Below are 20,805 nucleotides of genomic sequence, written 5' to 3'. Positions count from 1 at the left end.
AATGACCTGGTCCCTTCACCTATTCCTCCAGTGGATATTACATAAAAATTAGCATCTGGACAGTCTAAGAGAAGAGAATCAGCACAAAGCACCTCCAGGCGGATTAGGGAAAGGCAGTTCTCTACTTGCTCCAACTGGGCATCTGTATATATCTGCCCTGCCCTGCCCTGTCCCTGGCACTTGTCACTTTTTCTTCCCATCCCATCCCTGCTATTTATTCCCCACCTCCTTGAGTCCACCTCTGCCTCCTGGGAGTATCATCAGCAGCCCTGCCCGCCCTGGCCTCCCTGCCAGGCAGGGATGGCTTTGAGCACTTCTGGAGAAGTACTAGCCATTGTTTTCTAAACCTGGAAAAAAGACCTAGTGCTAATGTCTCCTGAGAGAATCCTTCCTCAGCTCCTCCAGACAGAGCTAATCTCTCTCTTCTCTACTTCCAGAGAGTATGGAATTTGCCTGTTCAGAAGTTACCAGTGACATAGCAACAGTGCATTCTTACTACCTAACAGGCCCCATGCTAGGCTCTGGGGGTTTGGACATGAACATGACTTATTCCAGTGTATTGTCCTCACTGGTTGCCAATGTCACTGTAAGTGAGTGCCTCAGGGACAGGGTCTATACGTTATACTTTGCTTGGTTTTACGGTTCTCACCCCATCAGCCTTAACACTCTAGGAATAAAACATATTGTGTAAGACCATCTTTACCATCCTGAAATGAATCTTACTGATAAAATAATCTATCCACACATATAATTTTTAAAAGATAAATATAATACTTTGTAATATAACAAAAATAAAGGTAGAAAAATTATAATATGTCAATGGATAAACTATATTTGAAAAGTGGTAGTTGGAAATTTGCATGTAGAATGAATAGCTCAGATTTAAGAAATGATATTCAAATGACCACTGATAATATTTTTTCTTTATATTGGCTACCTTGAAATAATAGTTAAATATTTGCTTATACATGTAGAATCCCTGTCAGTACAACAGATACAAACACAGACCAATATAGGTATGTGCTATTGGTGACTTAAATACCAGAGCAGTTTTGCTCTCTGTGAAGCGATCTTCAAAAATGGCAGACAACTCTTAGTAAACCTCCAATCCAAAAAGAGTACAGTCTTCCTTCATTTTATATAATAGTTACATTCCTGGAAAATTCAGTGTATATTAAAATGATGTAACAAATACTTTCTGGTATAAAACCAAGTTAGGTCCTTGGCTCAGGTTATTATAAATGGCCTGAGGTATGAGGGTCGATTCTTCAGGGTGAAAGTCTGCCTCCAGTACTGAGGACATCCGACACTCCTGGGTCTGACTTATAATGCCCACATCACTCCCAAATCCTTGCAGCAACCACAGTGCTCCCTAGGGTTAGTGAGAGCGCCTGGCCTAGCACTACTATATTTCTGGTGCATGTTAGGGAGTGAATGCACAAGCTGGAGCTGGTAGAGCAAAGGTGGTGGTGGTGATAGAGAGGTGACCAGGGAGGGATTTTGTGTGTTACTGAAATGTGCAAATCAAGCAAATGAACAGGGGCCTTTCTTCAAAGGTAGAGATTTTCATCTGGTTGTGCTTTTTCAGCAATACCACGTTTCAGAGACCAGGGAGGAGGCAGTTGGATTTCACAGTGAGACAGACTGCAAGGGATTAAGGGGTGAATAAGTGGACAGGAAATGAAGCCTACTCCTCAAATATAATAGCCATCACACTCAAAGACACAAAGAGAATAGTGTCTACTCTTTAAGGTGGCTGTATGGTTTAAATCTGCAAATGTATGTAGAATGATGTCTAGTTGTAAGCACTTGATGTTAACACGCCAGACACAGGACTGTGCACTTCGCATTGTCCTTAGTTCTCAAATCAAATCTGTGTATTTTTATTATCTCTATTTTGCATAAAAAAGAAGCTGAAGTTTAGAAATGTTAAGAAAACCAGTACTAAAGAAGATATAGTAAAGGACAGGTTATTTGCTGAGAGGGAGCAGAGCTGGGAGTCAAATATAAAAAAGCAAAGTGTTGCCAGCAACAGTAAGGTCCAGGCTACCACTAAGAGCTGTCAAGTGTTAAAAGTAGATCAAGGCCGTTAGTAGTCTACCAGCATCCTGGGACAGGGAGGAGATTCCTAACTAGATGTCACAATGAATGATAAAATAGCTACCACTGATTTAGCTTCCCCCATGAACCAGGAGAAGTACTAGCTGTGTACACTAGAGTGTAGGCACTCCACTCCACCACTTGTTTTTCACTCTGGTACTAAGAAAAAGGTGTTGTTAACTCATTTTCCTGATCAGGACACTCAAGCTCAAAGAGAAGTGCCTGCCTGAGGGGGGTTCTTCTGAAACCAAGATGCTGGAGCAGTGGCAAGCAGCTACCTCAGAGCTGATTGATAGAAAGCAAGCAGGGCAGGGAGGAACAGTGAAGTGAGACTGCCTCAACCTTGACTGACTGCAGATTCCTGGCAGCCCCCTGGACAAGGGGAGCCATTCTCAAGACTCGAGCACCATCCACTGCCACCCCCGGAGAGAAGCGATCCCCAGACCCCCAGAGTGGGGTGTCTGAAGGTAGAGCCATGTTTCCTGTGCAGGCCTGTTCACTGGTGAGGGAAAAGCAGGAGAGAGAATCAGAATGGTCATTTCAGCCCTGTGGGAAATCCAGTACTATCTTCAAGCACTGTCTGAATGTCTGTGACATCCTGACACAGCTTTGAACCTTGATCTTTTATTACTTATCCCCCAGGCATCTCTATATTTCCTTCGCATCCAAGGGTGGCAGCTGGCCCTGCCCTGAACATGGTCTCCCACACCAGGAAAACTACAACAGCTCAGCTAGAAAAGGACTCTTAATCCACAAGGGCTCTGGCTTCTGCTGAGGGGATAGTGGAGACAAGTGCCACAGGGAGAGACCATGCACCTCAGCTCTGAGTTCCCACCCCAATGGTTAAATGGGAGAAATGAGAGTACAGCCCACCAGCTTCAGGAAATATTTTTCCTCTCACCTTTGTCACTGTTCCTTCATGGCCTATGAGGGTTTGTCTTTCCTTCAACTGCCCCATAAATGATGTCTTCACTGTTCCCAGCTGATTACATCCACTCCTGTGAGTGCGTGGTTCTTCCTTAGGCCTTTAGCTGGGCCGGCTGCCACAAGCTAGCATCTCCCAAGACTATACTCATAACCCAGAAAAGTAGGGTTGCCAAGATCCTAAGAGAGTTGAATATTTTCTTCCTTTAAGGAAAGAATATGGGCTCTCTTTGCTGCACACCAGGCAACCACCCCATTGCTTCTGGAGCATCCATCAGCTTTGAGGGCATCTTATTTTCAACCTCAGAGCTGACCTCCACCTCCACCCCTCCACCGATCTTCAGAGACCACACATCATGCATACCCACACACCCACACACCAGGCTGCTGCAGGTAACTTTAATGAGACATGGGCTGACTCTCACTTCTTGGACTTAAAGGTCAAAGAGGAAGGGCATCACATCTGTAAGAGAAGAGAGTCAGAGGAATCCATCTGCCCTTTGCAGCTGCTGTTACCTAAGCCTGGAATGCTCTCTCACAGCAGATGATCTTTTCTTTCAAAGCTCAAATGCCAGCTGGTGTCCAGGAAAAGAAAAAGCCTCCTTTGCATACAATCCTCACATCGTGCTTCTGACATTGTGTGGTCACCATTTCCCTAGGCTGCAGGACTCTGAGTAGGGCGAAGTGTATCTTAATTGTTTCTCTATCAATTTCTTGTACCTCAAGTCCCATGCTTGTGTGCAGGGTGCCACCTCAGGCAGGTACCACCCTAGGGGCTCAGACCACTGCTATCCTCTTCCCTTCCTACAGAAGGTATTCCCTATGGTGTGGCCCAGGTTCCTTCCTTGCAATTCAGCCTTAGGTCAGGATCTTCAGGTCCCCTCCCTTCAGGCTCCCCCTCTCCTCCTTATGACAGGGCCTCACACCTGGCTGACTCATGCACTGTTGGATACTTTCCAGCTGAGTGGAGGCCAAGGCTCGGGCTTCCTCCTCAAAGCGGCGGTGTCCCTCCTCAGTCAACTTCCAGAGGCAAGATCGAGGCCATGTGCTGGCCCCACCCTGCATGCTGACTGGCACTTTCTCAAAGCTGTCACGGAAACAGAGATTGTGACGGATGGTGTTCTTCCAGCCCTCCGGAGCCGTCCGGAAAAAGGGGAAATGTTGTCTGTGGACAGGGAGGAATGGTAAGGAATGGCATGGTTTCTTTGAGAAATACCCTACCTTTGTGCATACTCTCCCCCAGGGGCCAGGAACTTCAGTCCTTCTCTCAAGGTGGAGAATGGCAAGCTGGCCTAGACTGCTCTTTGCTGATTGAGCATGTGGCAAAACCTTCACCTGGTGTATTGCTTGTGCAAACCCTCATTTTTTAAACCCAGTTTACTGCCCCCGTTCCCAGACTCATTTTTCTCCCTCTCTCTGAGGACTTGGGACTTTGACTCGCAACAAGAACAAAGTAGAAATCAGGCCAACCAACTCCTGTAAAAGGAATCCTGGTCAAGAAGGAATACCGCTTGAGGATTTATATTCTGAGACTCTTCAGATATAAGGAAAAGGTCTGAGAAACTCCTCACACTCATGTGTACATCACTATCAAAACTAAAAGTAAATCCTTTTTCAACTGGGCACCCTTGAGGGTACAAGGAGCTGTGCCAGGCAGTACAGTCCGAAGAGAAAGCGTATGAGAAACGGGGGGAAACCAGATTTCGTACTAGATAATCTTGAGTGGGAAAGTGGGAGGATTTATGACCCAGTTGAATTTATGTTTTAAAGAACTAAGATATAAAAGGGTTAGTTTTCTAGATGTGGAAGGGGGTGGGGTGGATATCTTCCTCTGCGTGTGATGTGTAGACACATATTTCAGGACAACCCACAACCAATGCCTAGGAAAGGAGAACTGGGAATACACTTATCTTCTCAAACCCAGACAGTGGAACCAAGGCAGCACCCCAGAGCAGGGACAGATTGGAAGCTTTCAGAACTAAGGGCCCGTGCCCCTCCCTTCCCCCTATTCACAGAGCCCGGCACACAGGCACATACCGAGTGAAACTGTAGATCTGTTGCACGTTGAGGCCACAGGGGGAACTGTTTCTTAATGCCAGTGCAATTAGGTGGAAGTAATTGAGAGGGGGTCGGGACCAGAGCTTCCCCTCCTGGCTGTTGGCTTGCCGAGGCCTCCGTCTCTGGAGGGGGGCCGTTTTGCGAGGGGACGAGAAAGCCACAGAGGAGCTGTCATCCTGGTCCTCTGCCTCCTCCTCTTCTGTGAGCTAGAGGAGCACAGAGTAGGAACTGGTCCTGACTCCATGGCTTCTCCTCCAGGGGTACAATGGCAGAAAGGGGTAGTGGTCTAGGGCCACCATCGGGACTTCTCCCACCCAAGGACACAGCTAATTTCTGAACCCATCAACTCTTTGTTACCCCTAAGAAAACAAAACTCTCTGATGCATCATCACTATGCCTATCCTATCTGCATCCAAATCTGGCCCACAACCCCAGAAATCCCTACCTCCCAGCTGCTGGGGGAAGAGGCAAACCGCTTCTGAGGGGGAGACTGCTCACTGAAGGAAGGTGGCAGCAACTCCATCACTGTGGCCTCTGTGTAGTTGACAAAGTCTTCCTCTTTTGGGGACGGCTGAGGGGAGGGGAGTGTGCTTGTCAGATCCTCTCTTCTACTAGATTCTGGGGCCTCCTGCTTTCCAGGGGAAAAGAGAATGTTGGGGTTTGCCCACATCCACAGGTTGGGCTCAAAATCTGGACCTGTACAGAGAAAAAAAAGATTGTGTGCCATACCTCACTGGCTTTGGGTGTCCAGCCCAGGCCACAGGGCCATGTCAGAGAACTCCCCCACAACTACTCACCATCTTTATCAGAGTTGGGTTTTTTTTCCATGGGTAGTTTTGGTGGCTCAACTATACGGAGTTTATATCTGGCAACTGGTGAAAAGAAAGACAGAGGGTCAAAATGTCCTAGGATTTCCACTGTGGTCCCAAGATCCTGGGCCTTGAAGCTTCTCTGGGAGAGGGCTGTGGGACCTGCCTGAGGAGTTATGACACAATATTCTACTAGTTTTCTCCTTACTTCTATGACCTTCTCATTCTCTCTGCATTCTTCTCTTTACAAGCCACATATACTGTCCCTGAACAATCTCAAGAATGCTTGTGGCCTCAGTCACCATCTACAAAATTAGGGCTTTCAAATCTTTATCTCTAACCCAGACTTCTCTGCTACCCCTTAAGTAGAACTCCCTACAGAATGTCTTTGCTTGGATAAACCACAGGTACTTAGAACATTTCTAAAATTAAACTCCATCTTCTTGTTCTTTCTATGTTCCTTGTTTCAGCAAGTGGCACCACTCTCTAACCAGTCTCAGGCCAGAGACTCGGAAACTGTTCTTGACTCTTCTCTTTCCCATACAACTACACCTAATCCATCACCAAGTCCAACTATCCTTGTCCAAGCCATAACCTAAATGGTCTGTTTATCCTCTTTCCTTTAACAGATCATATTGCAGTTTGGGTGATCTTCCTAAAATGTGAATCCAATCTTTTCAGCCTGCTGTGAAAACTTTCCACTGCCCTTGGGCCAAATCTAAAGATAGGCTTCCTTGAGATAGTCTAAAAGGCCCTGGCTCCTCCTCAGTGTTGAGTCATTCCTCCCAGGGTCTCCACCCATCTCCAACAGACCACACTCTAGATCTTAGGCCTTCCCACAAGCTGTTTCCTTTGCCAGAAACACTGTTCCTTCTTCCTGCTTTCTTAGTTAATTGCTACTCACCCATCATGTTTCTGTTTAAACATCTTTCTAAAGCAGGTCTTCTCTGACCACCTGTCTAGACACCCCCATAGCACACATTTTATTGTAATTACTTGCTTAGAGTCTATCTCCAGGCTTGTCTTGTTCACTGCCTGGCACATGAGAGAAGCTCAACTTAATTGGATGAATGACTACATGGTAGGCTAAGAGTAAATCAAGTATATATTAGAGCTATCTGTTTGGCACTGTGCTGGCTCCTTGGGGTTAAGGGAAACTATTTGTTTCTCCCTCATTGTCCTCATGAGTGCCATCATATTACAGACGAATCTAGGTTTTTGCCTGGAAAATGATGATATACTTATTGTAAAGCTCAGTAATTAGAAAGGATGCTCATTATATAGCTAATGTTCAAAATAATATTCAAAAAAGGAAAAAGTAGCAAGACATATAAAGTTGGAAAGAAAAAGGGAAACCTATTGTTATTTACAGAAAAAACTGATTAATGTAGAAAACCATATAAAATTGATATATGAATTATTAGGACTAATAAGAGTCCAGGAAGTTTGCTGGATATAATAACAAAATACTAATTAATATTGTTCCTCCATCACTAAGAAACTGGAAACTATAATTTTTTTTTAAAAGGTACTATTCACAATAGCAACCAAAGTTATAAAGTATCTAGGGCTTAAACCATCAAATAATGAACTAGACTTTTACGGGGAAATGATGCAATCACCATTTAAGGACATAAAAGACCTGAAAAAAACAAAGACACAATATATATTATAAAGATGCCAATTACTCTCAAAATGATCTGTACGTTTTATGCAGATATTATAATACATAATATTAAAAGGTTCTTCATAGTAAAAATCATAAGGAAAAAATCAACAGATAATAAAATAAACCAGAAAAAATTTTCAACTCAAAGTTCTCAGTCCTCTAATACAGGGGTCCCCAACGCTGACCTCAGACAGGTACCAGTCTGTGGCCTGTTATGCACTGGGCTGCACAGCAGGAGGTGAGCAGCAGGCCAGCGAGTGAAGCCTCATCTGTATTTGCAGCCACTTCCCAGCGCTAGCATCACTGCCTCAGCTCCACCTCAGATCATCAGGCATTAGGTTTTCATAGGAGCACCAGTCCCTGGCACCAAAAAGGTTGAGGACTGCTGTTCTAATAAATAGCTCCTACAACTCAATAAGTAAAAGACTAACACAAACCTACAAATGGGCAAAAGTATGAATTGGATACCTGAATAACTAACAAGATGCTTACCCTTACTAGTAAAAAGAACACAATAAAATAATGAGCTAACACTACATCATACTGACAAGGATTATAAAATCAGATAATGCCAAGTGCTGGCAAAGATGCAGAAAAATAGAATCCTTTATTACATTGCAGATCTTATAGCAACTGGTGCGGTCACTGTGACGAATAATTGGGTAGGACTATAATTTACTATACTGTCTACTGGGTATGTATATTCAAGTTAACATAGGAATTTATACACTAACCTTCATTGTTACTGTCATCTGCTAGTCTCTTCCTCATTTAGAGGAGTTTAGCTCCTGGCTCATTGTCATTAACACTTCTCCTGCCTTAAATCTTGGCTATTTCAATAGATAGATGATTTTTATAATAACCCGGCTTCTTGAACTCTTCTCCAAAGATTTTGCCTTCCATTCTACTTTAGATGGTCTCTCTCACTGTCATAACCTGACCCAGTAACTGCAACCTCTCCATAACCTCATTTTTGCACCACAAAAATATATCACCTCCTATCTGTCCAGCTACCTCCCTCTCAACCCCAACTATTCTTTGATACCACTGATATCACCAATCCATTGATCTATGGGTTTGGAGCACTCATTTGGCAGAGTTGGATTTAATCAGGGTTGTGGTTTGGCCCAGCAAATGCTCCAAAACCACAGAGGGCCAAAGGAATTGAAAAGTGTATGAAGGAGAGTGAGCATGTTTGATCATGGTATTCCAGGTTAAGGAAGAAAGGACACCCAGTGACTGAGGGCAGTAAAAAGGTGACAGGAACAACAGACTGGTGATTTCAGTGGGATCAAATGATAGTGCCTGTCTGTCTTACTGTCTGTCTCCCTCATTCCCTCTCTTTGGCACAGACGTCCTCATGCCTTCTCAGGGACAACGTTCCAACAATCTTCTCTCTTCTTCCCTGTTATTCTTTTTTGTTTTTTTAATCTCTATTGGGTTATTCTCAACAGCCTTCAAATATGCTGTTAATTCATCACATGAAAAAGAAAGACTTTAAATCCTACTTTCTGTGCCAGGCCACTATTACACATTTTTGCTTTCCTTTGAGGAAGAACTTGAAAGAATTGCCTATACTTTGTCTCTACTTCCCTTCCTTCCACTCATGCCCATGCCAATCAGGCTTTCTCCTCCATCAGTCCACCAAAGCCACATTCTCAAAGCTGTGCTTTGCTAAGTCTAATTGTCAGCCCACCTCTTACCAGATCTCTCAGCTGCATTCCTCTCATCTGACCATTCTTTCCTTGAAATATTTTCTTCATTTAGTTTTCAGGAGACCACAATCTTGGTTTTGATTTTCACTGGTCATTTCCTCAGTTTTTGCTGGTTATCTCTCTCCTTTCCTTCAGATGAAATGTCCCTGGGCTAATCCTTGTTCCTTCTCTATTCTCACTCCTTAAATGCCCCATGTATACCGCAGACTCTCAAAACTTATATCTACAGTCCACACCTCTCTCCAGAACTCCAGACTTACATATTTGCCTGCTTACTCTGAACATTTCCACTTGGATATCTAAAAAGTATTTCAAACTCAGCATGCCCTAAATCTTTCCTACCAGAAGCTTCCTCCATCTCAATAGAAGGCAACTCCACTTAATCAGCCAAAAACTTCAGAGAAGTCATTCTCTACTCTCTCTTACACCATACATCCAATCTATCAGCAAATCTAGCTGGTTCTACCTTCTCACACATCCTGTGCTACCGCCCTGGTGGTCCAGTCTAGCATCATTTCATCTGGATTACTACAGAAGCCTTCTAACCAGTCTCCCAGGTTCTAGGCTCCTAGTTTCTTTACTTCTACAAAGTACCCTCAACACAGCGGCCACAGTGATCTTTTCAGAATATAGATCATGCAGGATTGGCTACATAATTTCCAGTGCAAAATGAAAATGTGAAGTTCCTTATTCAAAAGTTATTAAAAATCTCAAGACAGTGAAAGCAGAGCATTAAACCAAGTATAGCCACCCTATGCAACTGTACAGGTCACATACTCATGAAGCTGGCTATTGTGTCTCTCTTTTGCTCAAAACCTTTTGACCATGCCACATCTTACTCAAAGTCAATTCCAATGACCTTAGAGTAGAAGACAGTCTTCCTGATCTCTGCTTCACACCCTCTGAACTCTCTACTTACTTTGGTCCAGCCTCACTGGCCTCTTTACTGTTTCTCAACCATTCCAAGCATATTCCTTCCTTAGAGCTTTTCACTGGCTATTTCTGCTGCCTGGGAAACTTTTCCTTTAAATAATCTTCTTGGCTCACCATCTTACTTCCTTCAACTTTCTACTCAAATATTATGTTCCCAATGAATCACTCTATTTAAAACTGTAGCTACCACCACCTTCCCTGCTCTAGCCCCATTCCTGAGCCCTCTATGTGTTTTTCCCCCATCTCAGTTATCATCTTGTACCAGCATATAAAATTTTTATGTGGATTGTCTGCCTGCCCCTAATAGAACATAAGCTCTGTAAAGACAGGTCTGTTTTGTTCATTATGTATCACTAGTGTCTAGAACAGTGTCTGGCAAACTGGAAATGCTCAGTAAATATTTCTCGGATCGGTGGAGATACAGGAATGTCCATCGGCATTGCTATGTGGCAGAGTTGGAGGCAATCTAGGTCTCCATCAGCAAGGAGAATTAAAATATGAAAGGCAGCATCTGCAGATGGTAGACTACTATACAACGGTCAAAAATGATGAATCAGATCTACATTTAGCAACTTGAATCGCTCTCAAAAACAATGATTGTGTATGGGAGGAGCAATGAGCATTATATAAATTAAGGTCACCTAGAAACAAAATAGTGCTAAATTGTTTTCAAAGATACACGTATCTAAAGACATTAACTGGCTTAGGGTAAATACATAGGAGTGTGGGAGGTGATAGAAGTGGGGTGGAGACTGAAGGAGGAAAATGAATTAATCCAAGTTCTTTGGCGAAACAGATAGCAATAAAGCATACCAAGAATGTAGGAGGTGATTGTCTCAACTGTCTGCACTTGAGTCCAGATTGAAAAACAATTTTTTTAAAGACCCCGACGGCCAGCCATCCATTCAACAAATATTGAACACCTCTGGGTGTCATACAATGTATCAAGAGGGGGGATACAGCCGCGAACAAATCTGATAAATTACAGTTTTTTTTTAAAAAAGATATGAATGAGTAAAATAAGTAGCGCACTAAATGGCGATAGGCGCTATGGAGAAAAGGATGAGAAGAGGCCTAGAAGGTTGTGGGAGGGAGCTGGGCCGGCGAGGTGGAGTTGAAAGCGTGGTGCCTGGCAGGGCAGGACCGCTGCCCTCCATGGGCTTGCAGTCGAGGCAGCCTGGCCTGATCGATCGCTGCTGCGGGACCTGGAGTGGGGGAGGGGGCTCCGGCCCTCAGCAAAGGGGGCGCAGGGCTCCAAAACTCTGCGCCATCGCCTGGGGTCGCCCCCAGAGGGGAGGAGGTGGAAGGCGAGGGAGCCCACTGGCCCGGCTCTCACGAGCCCCCGACCCGGCCGCTCGACACGCCCATCCCCCTGCCCCCAACCCGGCACTCACGGTTCTGCTGTGCTAAGGGAAGGTGCGTCGTCGTGCAGGCCAGAAAGCACTCATTCCCCATGTCCCAGTCCAGTAACCCCGGGACCTGGCCATGGAGGCTGGCCCAGAAGTCGGGGTGTTGGAATTTCAGGTCCACCTTCAGGGAGAAGAGAGAGAGCCCTGCACCGAGTGGGAGAGTCGGAGAGACTGAGGCCAAATCCTCTGAGCCGCTTCCTCAAATACCCGCGCTCTGATTGAATTAGTTTTGCTGGCTCTAATGGAGTTAGCTTCCACACCTTTAATTCCCTGTGGCCTCAGCTGGGTACTCTCTACTGCGTCTTTCTTCACCCCCCTGGTCTTTCATATTGGGGTTTGGGGACCATGGGGGCACCGAATGGAGCCGTTCCAGGTCCTCTTCCCCCGCTACCTTTGCACAAAACTCTTATTTTATTTAGTAAATTCGTCTACAGTTTAAGAATGATTCCATGATAGTATTAACTTTCTGGAACTTCTGATTGTTTTAGATTGTTTTATGTCTTATCCAAGATCACGTCTGTAGTACGTTGTGGAGATAGGATTAAATGGTGATTTCTTTTTTTTTAATTTTTTAAATTATTTTTTAAATGGTGATTTCTTAAATTATATTTTTAATAATTTCAAGTTAACAGAAAAATCAACAGTACTGTAAAAAAATTCCTGTTTACTAAATCCTATAATTCATCAGTTATACCTATTACTAACATTTTATCATGCTCACATTTTTCTCTCCATTTACACATAAGACAAAGATTATTTTTTTCTGAACTGTTTAAGAGTAATTTGCAGACATCTTGAATTTTTACCCATAAATACTTCACCTGTGTATTTCCTAAAAACAAGGAGATTGGCTTACATAACCAGGAAATCAGAAATGAGAAAATTATCAAAATCAGAAAATTTAACATTAATTCAATACTATATTTAATGTATGGATCCTATTCAGATTTTACCAATTGTCCCAATAATGTTCTTTATATAAATTTGTTTTCTGGTCTAGGATCCAATTCAGGATCATGCAGTACATTTAATTTTCATGTTTCTTTAGTCTCCTTTCATCTAGAGGGCTTTCTCAGCCTTTTTGATCTTTTATAACATTGCTATTTTACAGGCCACTTATTCTGTAGAATGTCCCTTAATTTAGGTTTGTCTGATGTTTCCTCATAATTAGACTTAAGCATTTTTGGCAAGAATACCACAGAAGTGATGTTGTTTCCTTCCTAGTACATCACACCAAGTACATCACACTAACCATTGTTAGTTTATCTCATTGTTAGTGATCATAATTTTAATCACCTGGTTTAGTATCCACCAGGTTTCTCTACTGTAAAGTTATCTCTCCCCATCTTTTGTAATTAGAAAATAATTTGTGAGGAGATACTTTGATCTAAAATCCTGTTCCTCATCAAGTTTGGGCCCACTAATTCTAGTATCCATTTACGATTTTTGCCTGAATGAATCATTACTTTGACGGCTATAAAATGATTATTTTTCTAAATCTATTATTCTCTTTCCATTTATTTAGTTGGCATTTTATTGTAAGGAAGAGCTTTTCTTTATCCCATATTTGTTTGTTTATCAGTATGGATTCAAAGGATTCTTATTTTATACAGAGTATTATAATTCATTACTATCATTATTTGTTTAATCCTCAAATTGTCTCAGATTTGGCCAGTGGATGAGCTAGCCCCTTCTGGTTCCTCTGTGCATCTTGGGTTCCCCATCAGAGCCCATTTGCCCTATACTGTGTTGTCTGTTGCTTGTTTACCAGACGGAAACTTTGAGAGTACCTGGCACATAGGAGACCCTCAATAAATGTTCTTTTACTGTAGTGAAAATAATTGCACCTTTTTTAAAGGTTTGCTAGGATTCTACCTTTAATTCCAATAATAATAATTTTAATACTTTCTCTAATTATAAAAATATATGGGTCCGATGTGGAAAACTTGGAAGTATAGAGAGCACAGAAGGAAAAATGACAGAACGAAAATCATTCTCTGTATTAATCAGAGATAATAATCGATTACATTTTGATGTATAGTCTTGCAATCTTTTTCATTATAGATGTTTCATTTTTGTTTCATAGAAAATATTATTGTAATGCATCCACCCTTTTATAGCCCTTTTCAAATTAGTCTACCATTTAATTATGTTACTATCATGCAAATCATGTAGCTGATAAGGATTAATATCCAGAATATATAAAGAACTCCTACAATTCTCATACACACACAAACACACTCAATAATTTTTAAATGGGCAAAAAATTTGAATAGACATTTCTCCATAGACGTATAAAAAGTCCAATAGCACATGAAAAGATGTTCAACCTCACTCATCATTAGGGAAATGCAAATCAAAACTGCAATGAGATACCCCTTCACATCCACTGGGATGGCTATTATAAAAATAAACAAATGAAACAGAAAATAACACGTGTTGACTAGGATGTGGAGAAATTAGAACCCTTGTGCACTGCTGGCAAGAATGTAAGATGGTACAGTCCCTGTGGAAAACAGTATTGTGGATTCTCAAAAAATTAAACATAGAATTACCATATGATCCAGCCAATCCACTTCTGGGTATATACCCAAAAGAATTGAAAGCTCAGACTTGAACAGATATTTGTATATCCATGTTCATAACAGTATTATTCAGGAAATTCATCTGCTGTTTAAGGATGATTCCCTAAGAGTATCGGCTTTCTAGAAGTTCTGATTGATTTTATAGCATATCCAAGATCATGTCTGTAGTACACTGGAAACAACTCAAATGTCCATCAACAGGCGAATGGATAAACAAAATGTGGCATAAACATACAATAGAATATTATTTAGCCTTAAAAAGGAATAAAATTCTGACATCTTCTATAACATGGAGAACCTTGAAAACATTATGCTGAGTGAAATAAGCCAGATACAAAAGGACAAATTTTGTATGATTCCATTTTTATGATATACCTAAAATAGCCAAATTCATAGAGACGTAAAGTAAAATGCTGGTTGCCAAGGATGGGGTAGGAGGGAATGGGAAGTTCTGGTTTAATGGATAGAGAATTTCTATTTGGGGTGATGAAAATGTTCTGGAGATGGATAGTGGTGATTATTGCAAGACAATCTGAATGTACTTAATGCCACTGAACTGTACACTTAAAAATGGTTAAAATGGCAAATTTTATGTTATGTTTATTTTATCACAATTAAAAAATTATTTATATCAGTAATTTCCCAGCTTTTCTGTGCATTGGAATCTTCTGGGGGTCTTTAAAAAATACCAGTGTCTAGCTCCAACCTGTAGTCATTCTGATTCTGGTATGGAGTTTGGGGGTTTTAAAAGCCCCCTGGATTACGCTAATATGCAGCACAGTTTGACTCCCAGTCAAATGCTCTTTCCACAAAGGGCTCACAAACCTCCCTTGCCTGGTGCAGTTAAGATGGGGAAGCATAGCCAAACCATTCTCTCTGCAGGGCATGCTCTCTCTGATCTTCTCTTGACTTCAGGCCTCAGCTGTTGGGCCCACCCAAACAAAGAAGAGTCCCAGTGTTCACCTCCTCTCTCATTTTTCATAGCACTTACCACATTTTTTACTTATTTACTTGTTCACATTTTGGGGAGTCTGTCTCTTCCGCTAAGTTCCATGAGGGAGGAGCAATGTCTTTTCACAGTTTATCCCTTCAGTAGCTCTTGGCACATAATAAGTGATCTGTTAATGTTTGTAGAAAGAATAAATATCGTCCTCTTCCATTGTCTCCTTCTCCTTAGCTCTTGGGTTACTATAGAGAGGCATCATTAAGACTATTGTTCCAGCATCTTCCAACTCTAATTTTTTATTGTTTCACAGAATTTTTGGCACTTTCCCAGACCCTTCCTCCTCTTTAGTGGCTTGTTTATTTTTTGGTTTGTTCATTTATTCAACAAGTATTTATTGAGTACTACGTACTGTGTCCCAGGCACTGTGGAGCAGAGGTACTATAGGCCCTTGGGAGCAAAGTGACTGCTCTCAGGGAAGGTATAGTCTGGTGGGGGAGGCAATTGAATAATAACATAAACATATAATTATAAGCCATAGTAATGCTATGAGAGATAATCCAGGAGAACCTAATTTAATCAGAGGATGGTGGTATGAGAACACTTCCTTGGAGAAGCATTAACTATGCAAATAGGAGATGGGGGTGGGGCAGTCTTAAGAGCAGACTCGGCATATGGGATAGTCTGTGCAAAGGTCCCGAGGTAAGAGGGAACACAGAACATTGCGTTAACATGATGAGAGCAGAGGGGAAGTTAGGGGAGAAACCAAGGCTGGCCTTGAATGTCACCTTAAAGACTTTAGTCTTTAAGAACAATACAAAGATCACTGATCTTTAAAAGGAACATATATGGGAGAGAACAAAAGTGAATAAGAGTGACCACTCCTGCTCTTTTTCCTCAGTTACCAGACTGTACCACTCTTGTCCCTCTCCACCTAGGGTTCTTCCACTTCTGCTGTCTCCTCCTAGAGCCCTTTTAGCCTATTCTCTACTTCTCTCACTCCCTAGTACTCTATCCTTTGGTCTCACCCTGGTGGCTCTCTGTTTTTCTCCACTCGGAGCCTCTAATGTTTTCTCCAGCACTTCCCCTTGCTCTGCTAGCACCCCCACCGACTCACCCACCCAAAGGCCCTCAGACCTCTAGGCCCCCACATGGGGCACTAGCCCCTGGTTGGGTGGCCTGCTGCAGAGTGTGCAAAACCCACAACCCAGGTGTGTGGCCGAGAATTCTGACTCCTGGGTTCTTATTTCATCCAGCCCCTTCCTGCCTCCTGAAAAAAGCAACTCTGGGGCTTTGGGCACCTGCAGCCTAGACATAGATTCTATAGATTCACGTCAAAGTGAAGCCTACAGAAGGGAGACACACAGCAGAGGTGGCATCCAACTTTATTGTAGGAACTTTGTTTACTGAGGAGGGTGAATTGTTGTTGGGGGTAATTAAAGAGGTGAAAGGGGAGGAAAATGAATTTTGACAGGAGTGGGGTGAGAAAAATAATAGGGAGCGTTGGGTGAAGATGAAGCATTAGGGGACAGAAGAAAGGCAGAGGGAGGGAAGGGAGGTGAAGAAACCGATAGGGCCAAAGACTCGTGATTGAGGACTGGGAGCAGGCAATCTTTACAGGGGAGGAGGCAGGAGCAAAGCTCTGGGTTGGAGAGACAGATGGTGCCCTGGACTTCCTGGAGGAGCCCACTGCTCACTGCAGGCGTCCTCACTTTTGGGCACCCAGTGCCAGGGCAATGATGAAGCTCAGAACCAGCAGGAACATGGCGACAGAGAGCAGCACTGTGATGACCACCATTCCGCCTGTCCGGGCCATTCCCAGCCCAATGGATTCCACCTTTCTTCCTGTCAGAAGAGAAAGTGGGGAGGCTTTTGTGGGCAGAAGGGACCCCTATCCTACTTGAGGTGCTCAGGCTAGCCCTTCATCCAGATATCCAACCAGCTATCTATTTATCTATTTATTCATCCACTGTCCAACTGATCAAGAGATGCAGACATCTATCAGGTAAACATTTATGAATCATCTCCTACATCACTCACCGGGGATAGAGAAATTAATAAGACACAATCCCTACTCACAAAGAACCTTTAGGTTAGCAGTGCAGGAAGATGAGTCAATGGGCAGTTAAAATGCCAAAGGCTGTGTTAGAATAGAGCTAAGGGAGCATAAGGAGGGGCAGCTGGGGGTGGGGTGAAAGGGGCTGAGAAGATTTTGGGGGCCTCCGGTGTGAAAGGGAGCAGGTGTTACTTACGAGGAAGTGTCGACATTGGAATCTCTCTACTGGACTCAGTGGATGTGCCCTTCGTCACTAGGTAGGAAATGCTTTTGTTGGGGGCGGGGGGAGAGAAGAGGATCCTCTGTGAGGATCTTGGACTTGGGGAAGAGGGAGCCTCTCCCTTCACAGTCGTGCCTCCCGTTGTGTCCTCCTCTCCTCTGGGATAGGCCCATTCTTGACCCGTTTAGTGGTCCCCTCACTCTCTCCCCCATGTTCGCCACATCCCATCGCCACCACCAAATGTCAGGACCCAACTTCTCTTCCTGTACCCCCTCCCACAGGTGCTCCAGTCCTGGTTCTGGTACCTACTAGTATTTGGTTCCTGGCACGAGGTTTGTCACCTGGTAAGCACTGAGCCGGGTAACTGTGAAGCTAGCCCCGCTGTCCACCACACTCACCAACTCTCTTCGCCCACGACATGGAGGCACCAAAAAGCTAGATTTCACCACTGGGTAGGAAATTGGGAGTGAAAAGCAGGGTTAAGTTTCTGGAAGCCCCAAGGAAAAGGGGTAGCATTTAGAGTGTGGTCCCAGGGAAGGGGTCAGTAGGAAGGCATGCATGAAAGAAAGGATGCTGGGGATGTCCTGGGAAAGGACTAGGGGGATGCCTTGGAATGGGGTAGCAGACCTTTGCTGTCATTGGCTCTCCGGACCATCAGTGTGGCATTGCCCCCTGTGAGGTGACAGGGGGGCAAAGCAACTAGCAGGCTCTCCGTTAGTGCTGGGAACAGCAGACCAGAAAGGCTTGAGATGTTGAAGTCTGCTGGGGGCCAGGAGGGAGTTAAAGAGTAGGAGAGAATTCAATTCCTCTCCCCCACCATCATATCTGGTCCAGCCTCCAGAGGCCTTTCCTAAGGATGCGGTGTCCTCCCCTTCCACTCTGCATTCTACCGATTAAACACAGGCCTTTGCTGGTCTGACCACCAGGTGGCAGGCTTGGGCTGCAGAAGCTGGCTACTCCCCCAAGTTGCCAGATGCTGGGTGCCAGGAGGAGGCAGCGCCCAACTTCACCCTGACCTGCAGCCTTGGGTCCTTCCTCACATCTCTCTGCCTTCTGGGTCTGGAAGAGGACCAGGAGTGTGCCCTTGGATCAGTGACGGATGCCTGGTCACTGCTATTGCTAGCCCTCCACCTCCAGCTGGCCAAATGAGCAACTCTTTCAGAGCCCTAGCAGGCACAGTGTCTCCTATCTAGGCTCCAATCCTTCCCCACCCCCACCAGAAATGACAGAGACCTGCAGCCCCTGGGGCCAGGACAGCAAGCAGAAACAGGATCGAGGACAATGTTCTGCTGGGTAGCAGAGATGCCATAGCTGGGCTGGGAGCTGGAATGAGTGCTGGCAGGCTGCAGTTTTCTGAGGCAAGTGAGGCCCTGCCCCTGGGGTGGCTGGTTTTGTCCTGAGGGTGGGAGGGGCTGGAGGGGAATCTTGTCCAACCTGCCTCCTGGGCCCTACACCCTCAGGGGTTCCCCCAGACAGGTTTTTCAGGATGGGGAGCTGGCCCTCAGGCCAGAAGTAGGGATCTTGGCTGGATCTTGGTGGCTTAGTCAGCTGAAGAGAGGCAGGGTAACTAAGTCCCAGAAGAAATCACCCCTTCTTCTGGGACTCCAACATATAAGGGCACCAGTGTTCCTGCCTGCACATGCATTGGGAGCCAGGTTGTGGGAGATCTTTCCTCGAGGGCAGCAAGTCCTGAGGTTACTCTGGTGTACAGGAAGAGGAGAGTAACCCCGAGGAGCTCCCAAAAGGGTCCTGGCTGGGCAAGAATGGGAGGGAAATGAAAACTGGTAGTACGGGCAGCAGAGCCAAGGGTTCCAATTCTTGGTGTCCACTGAGGCCCAGGTACAGGTGCTGTAGGAGAGGCAGGGGTGTTTTGGCAAGGAGTGTATAGGGGTCCAGATTCCTCTGGAGAGTGGGGCCGAGGGTGCCAGGGAAGACTTCTGGAGAGACCAGAAGAGGTAGGCACTGACCTAGTCCAGGGAGAGGGAGAGGGCACAGTCAGCCTTGGTCAGCAACCTTTGTTGAACTGGTTGAGAATAAAGAAGAGAAAGAGACTTGGTAAGAGAAAATGAAAAAGAGACACAACTTCTCTGACTGCATCCCCTACCCCTGTGCTCAATTAGATAGAAATGAAGAAGGAACTATGAACAGAGCTAGAGGAGAGATGAGGAGAAAGCACTGGGCAGGGGCAGTGCACGCTCTAACATATTAATCCTTACAGCCATCCTGGGTGGTAGATGTTCTTGGCTCCTTTTTTTTAGATGTGAAAATTGAGACAGAGAGGTGGAGTCACTTGTGGAAAGTGAACACTTTGTCAAGAGAGGTTGTAGACATCTACAGAGACCTGAGAGCTCCACAGAGTGTTATGTATGTCTTTTTGCTCCATAAACATTCTATCTTCCCCAGTCCCAGGGAAGTGTCAGGGTCCTGGTAAGGAAGTGAGGGACTGGTGGGGTTGTGACCTTACCCCTGTGGTGGGAAGGGTAGGCTCAAAGCCTGGGGTACAAACAGGGGTGACAGTAAAAATAGAACTCACGGACCCCAGCAGAGGGTTGGAGAGTCTTAGACCAGTGCTTCTTCAAATTTGATGTTTGTATGAGTCACCAAGGGATCTCATTAATATGCAGGTTCTGATTCAGTGGGTCCGAGGTGAAGCCTGAAATTCTGCATTTCTAACGAGCTTTCAGATAACACTGATTGATGTTAGTCTGAGAGGCCCACACTTTAAGTTGCCAGATGCTCTGTGTTACACATCGCCATATACACACACTCTGGACCCTCTTTGCTGAAGACCAGGGGAAAGTGTTTTTCCCCAATCTCCCAGGACAGGCTGCCTTTAGGTAAAGAATTAAATTCTATTTTCCCTGCACCTTGGTTTTCATCCTCTTTTAGATCAGATTCTACTATCATTCTGCAAACTGAAAGAGAATCTTTTGTACATTGAGGAGAACTTTGGAGTAAGGGAACAGACTAAAAAGGTGGAATTCAAGGTTGAGGTGAGGGGCTCTTCCTGGTGCTCTTCAAATCCTGTCACTAGCCAGGAGGATGTTTACCCTTGGGCTTGAAAGGTGTCTTTTTCCATTTCAGTCACAAACCAGGAAGCAGAAAGACAAAGAGTTTGGGTTTATTTCAGAGTGGCTGTGTTGGATTTACTCCTAAGCCCCATCCCTATCTGAAATCAAGTGAGACGGAATGGGGTAGGGGAAAGCAGAGCTCTGGCTAGATTTTAAAGGGATAAGAGGGCCCTGTGCCTTTAAACCCTCCTGTCTCCCTCCAACCCCCCTTCCCCACCTCTGGCCCTCCCCAGGTTTCTGGAGGAGCTGAGAGTTGCTGTCTTCTCCCTGCCCTGCCAAGCTGCTCACTGGCTGCTCTGGAGGCTGTGCTTTG

General features: G+C 44.5%; 2 protein-coding genes across 2 annotated transcripts in view; both read right to left on the bottom strand.

Annotated features, from left to right (window-relative positions):
• Window positions 1-3,416: 3,416 nt before the first annotated feature.
• The window catches only part of FOXR1 (forkhead box R1), a 37,421-nt gene continuing 20,032 nt past the window's right edge, over window positions 3,417-20,805 (bottom strand). The window contains exons 2-7 of the mRNA XM_039866597.1: window positions 11,603-11,738; window positions 5,880-5,954; window positions 5,528-5,778; window positions 5,062-5,288; window positions 3,951-4,189; window positions 3,417-3,487 (exon numbers count right to left, since the gene is read on the bottom strand). Of these exons, the coding sequence (XP_039722531.1) occupies window positions 3,459-3,487; window positions 3,951-4,189; window positions 5,062-5,288; window positions 5,528-5,778; window positions 5,880-5,954; window positions 11,603-11,663 (882 nt within the window). The 5' untranslated portion in view covers window positions 11,664-11,738 and the 3' untranslated portion in view covers window positions 3,417-3,458. The remainder of the gene's footprint in view (window positions 3,488-3,950; window positions 4,190-5,061; window positions 5,289-5,527; window positions 5,779-5,879; window positions 5,955-11,602; window positions 11,739-20,805) is intronic.
• On the bottom strand, window positions 16,512-19,378 carry UPK2 (uroplakin 2). The gene is made up of 5 exons (XM_039866600.1): window positions 18,655-19,378; window positions 18,049-18,183; window positions 17,731-17,869; window positions 17,398-17,468; window positions 16,512-16,990 (listed from the first exon to the last, which is right to left on the bottom strand). The coding sequence occupies exons 1-5, from the start codon at window positions 18,728-18,730 to the stop codon at window positions 16,854-16,856; spliced, it is 558 nt and encodes a 185-aa protein (XP_039722534.1). The 5' UTR covers window positions 18,731-19,378; the 3' UTR covers window positions 16,512-16,853.

The sequence above is a fragment of the Pteropus medius genome, unplaced genomic scaffold, assembly GCF_902729225.1.
Source record: "Pteropus medius unplaced genomic scaffold, Ma_sr-lr_union100, whole genome shotgun sequence".
Classification (NCBI taxonomy): Eukaryota; Metazoa; Chordata; class Mammalia; order Chiroptera; family Pteropodidae; genus Pteropus; species Pteropus medius.
Note: the sequence above shows the minus strand (reverse complement) of the source record. Positions and strands in the feature narration are given on the sequence as shown.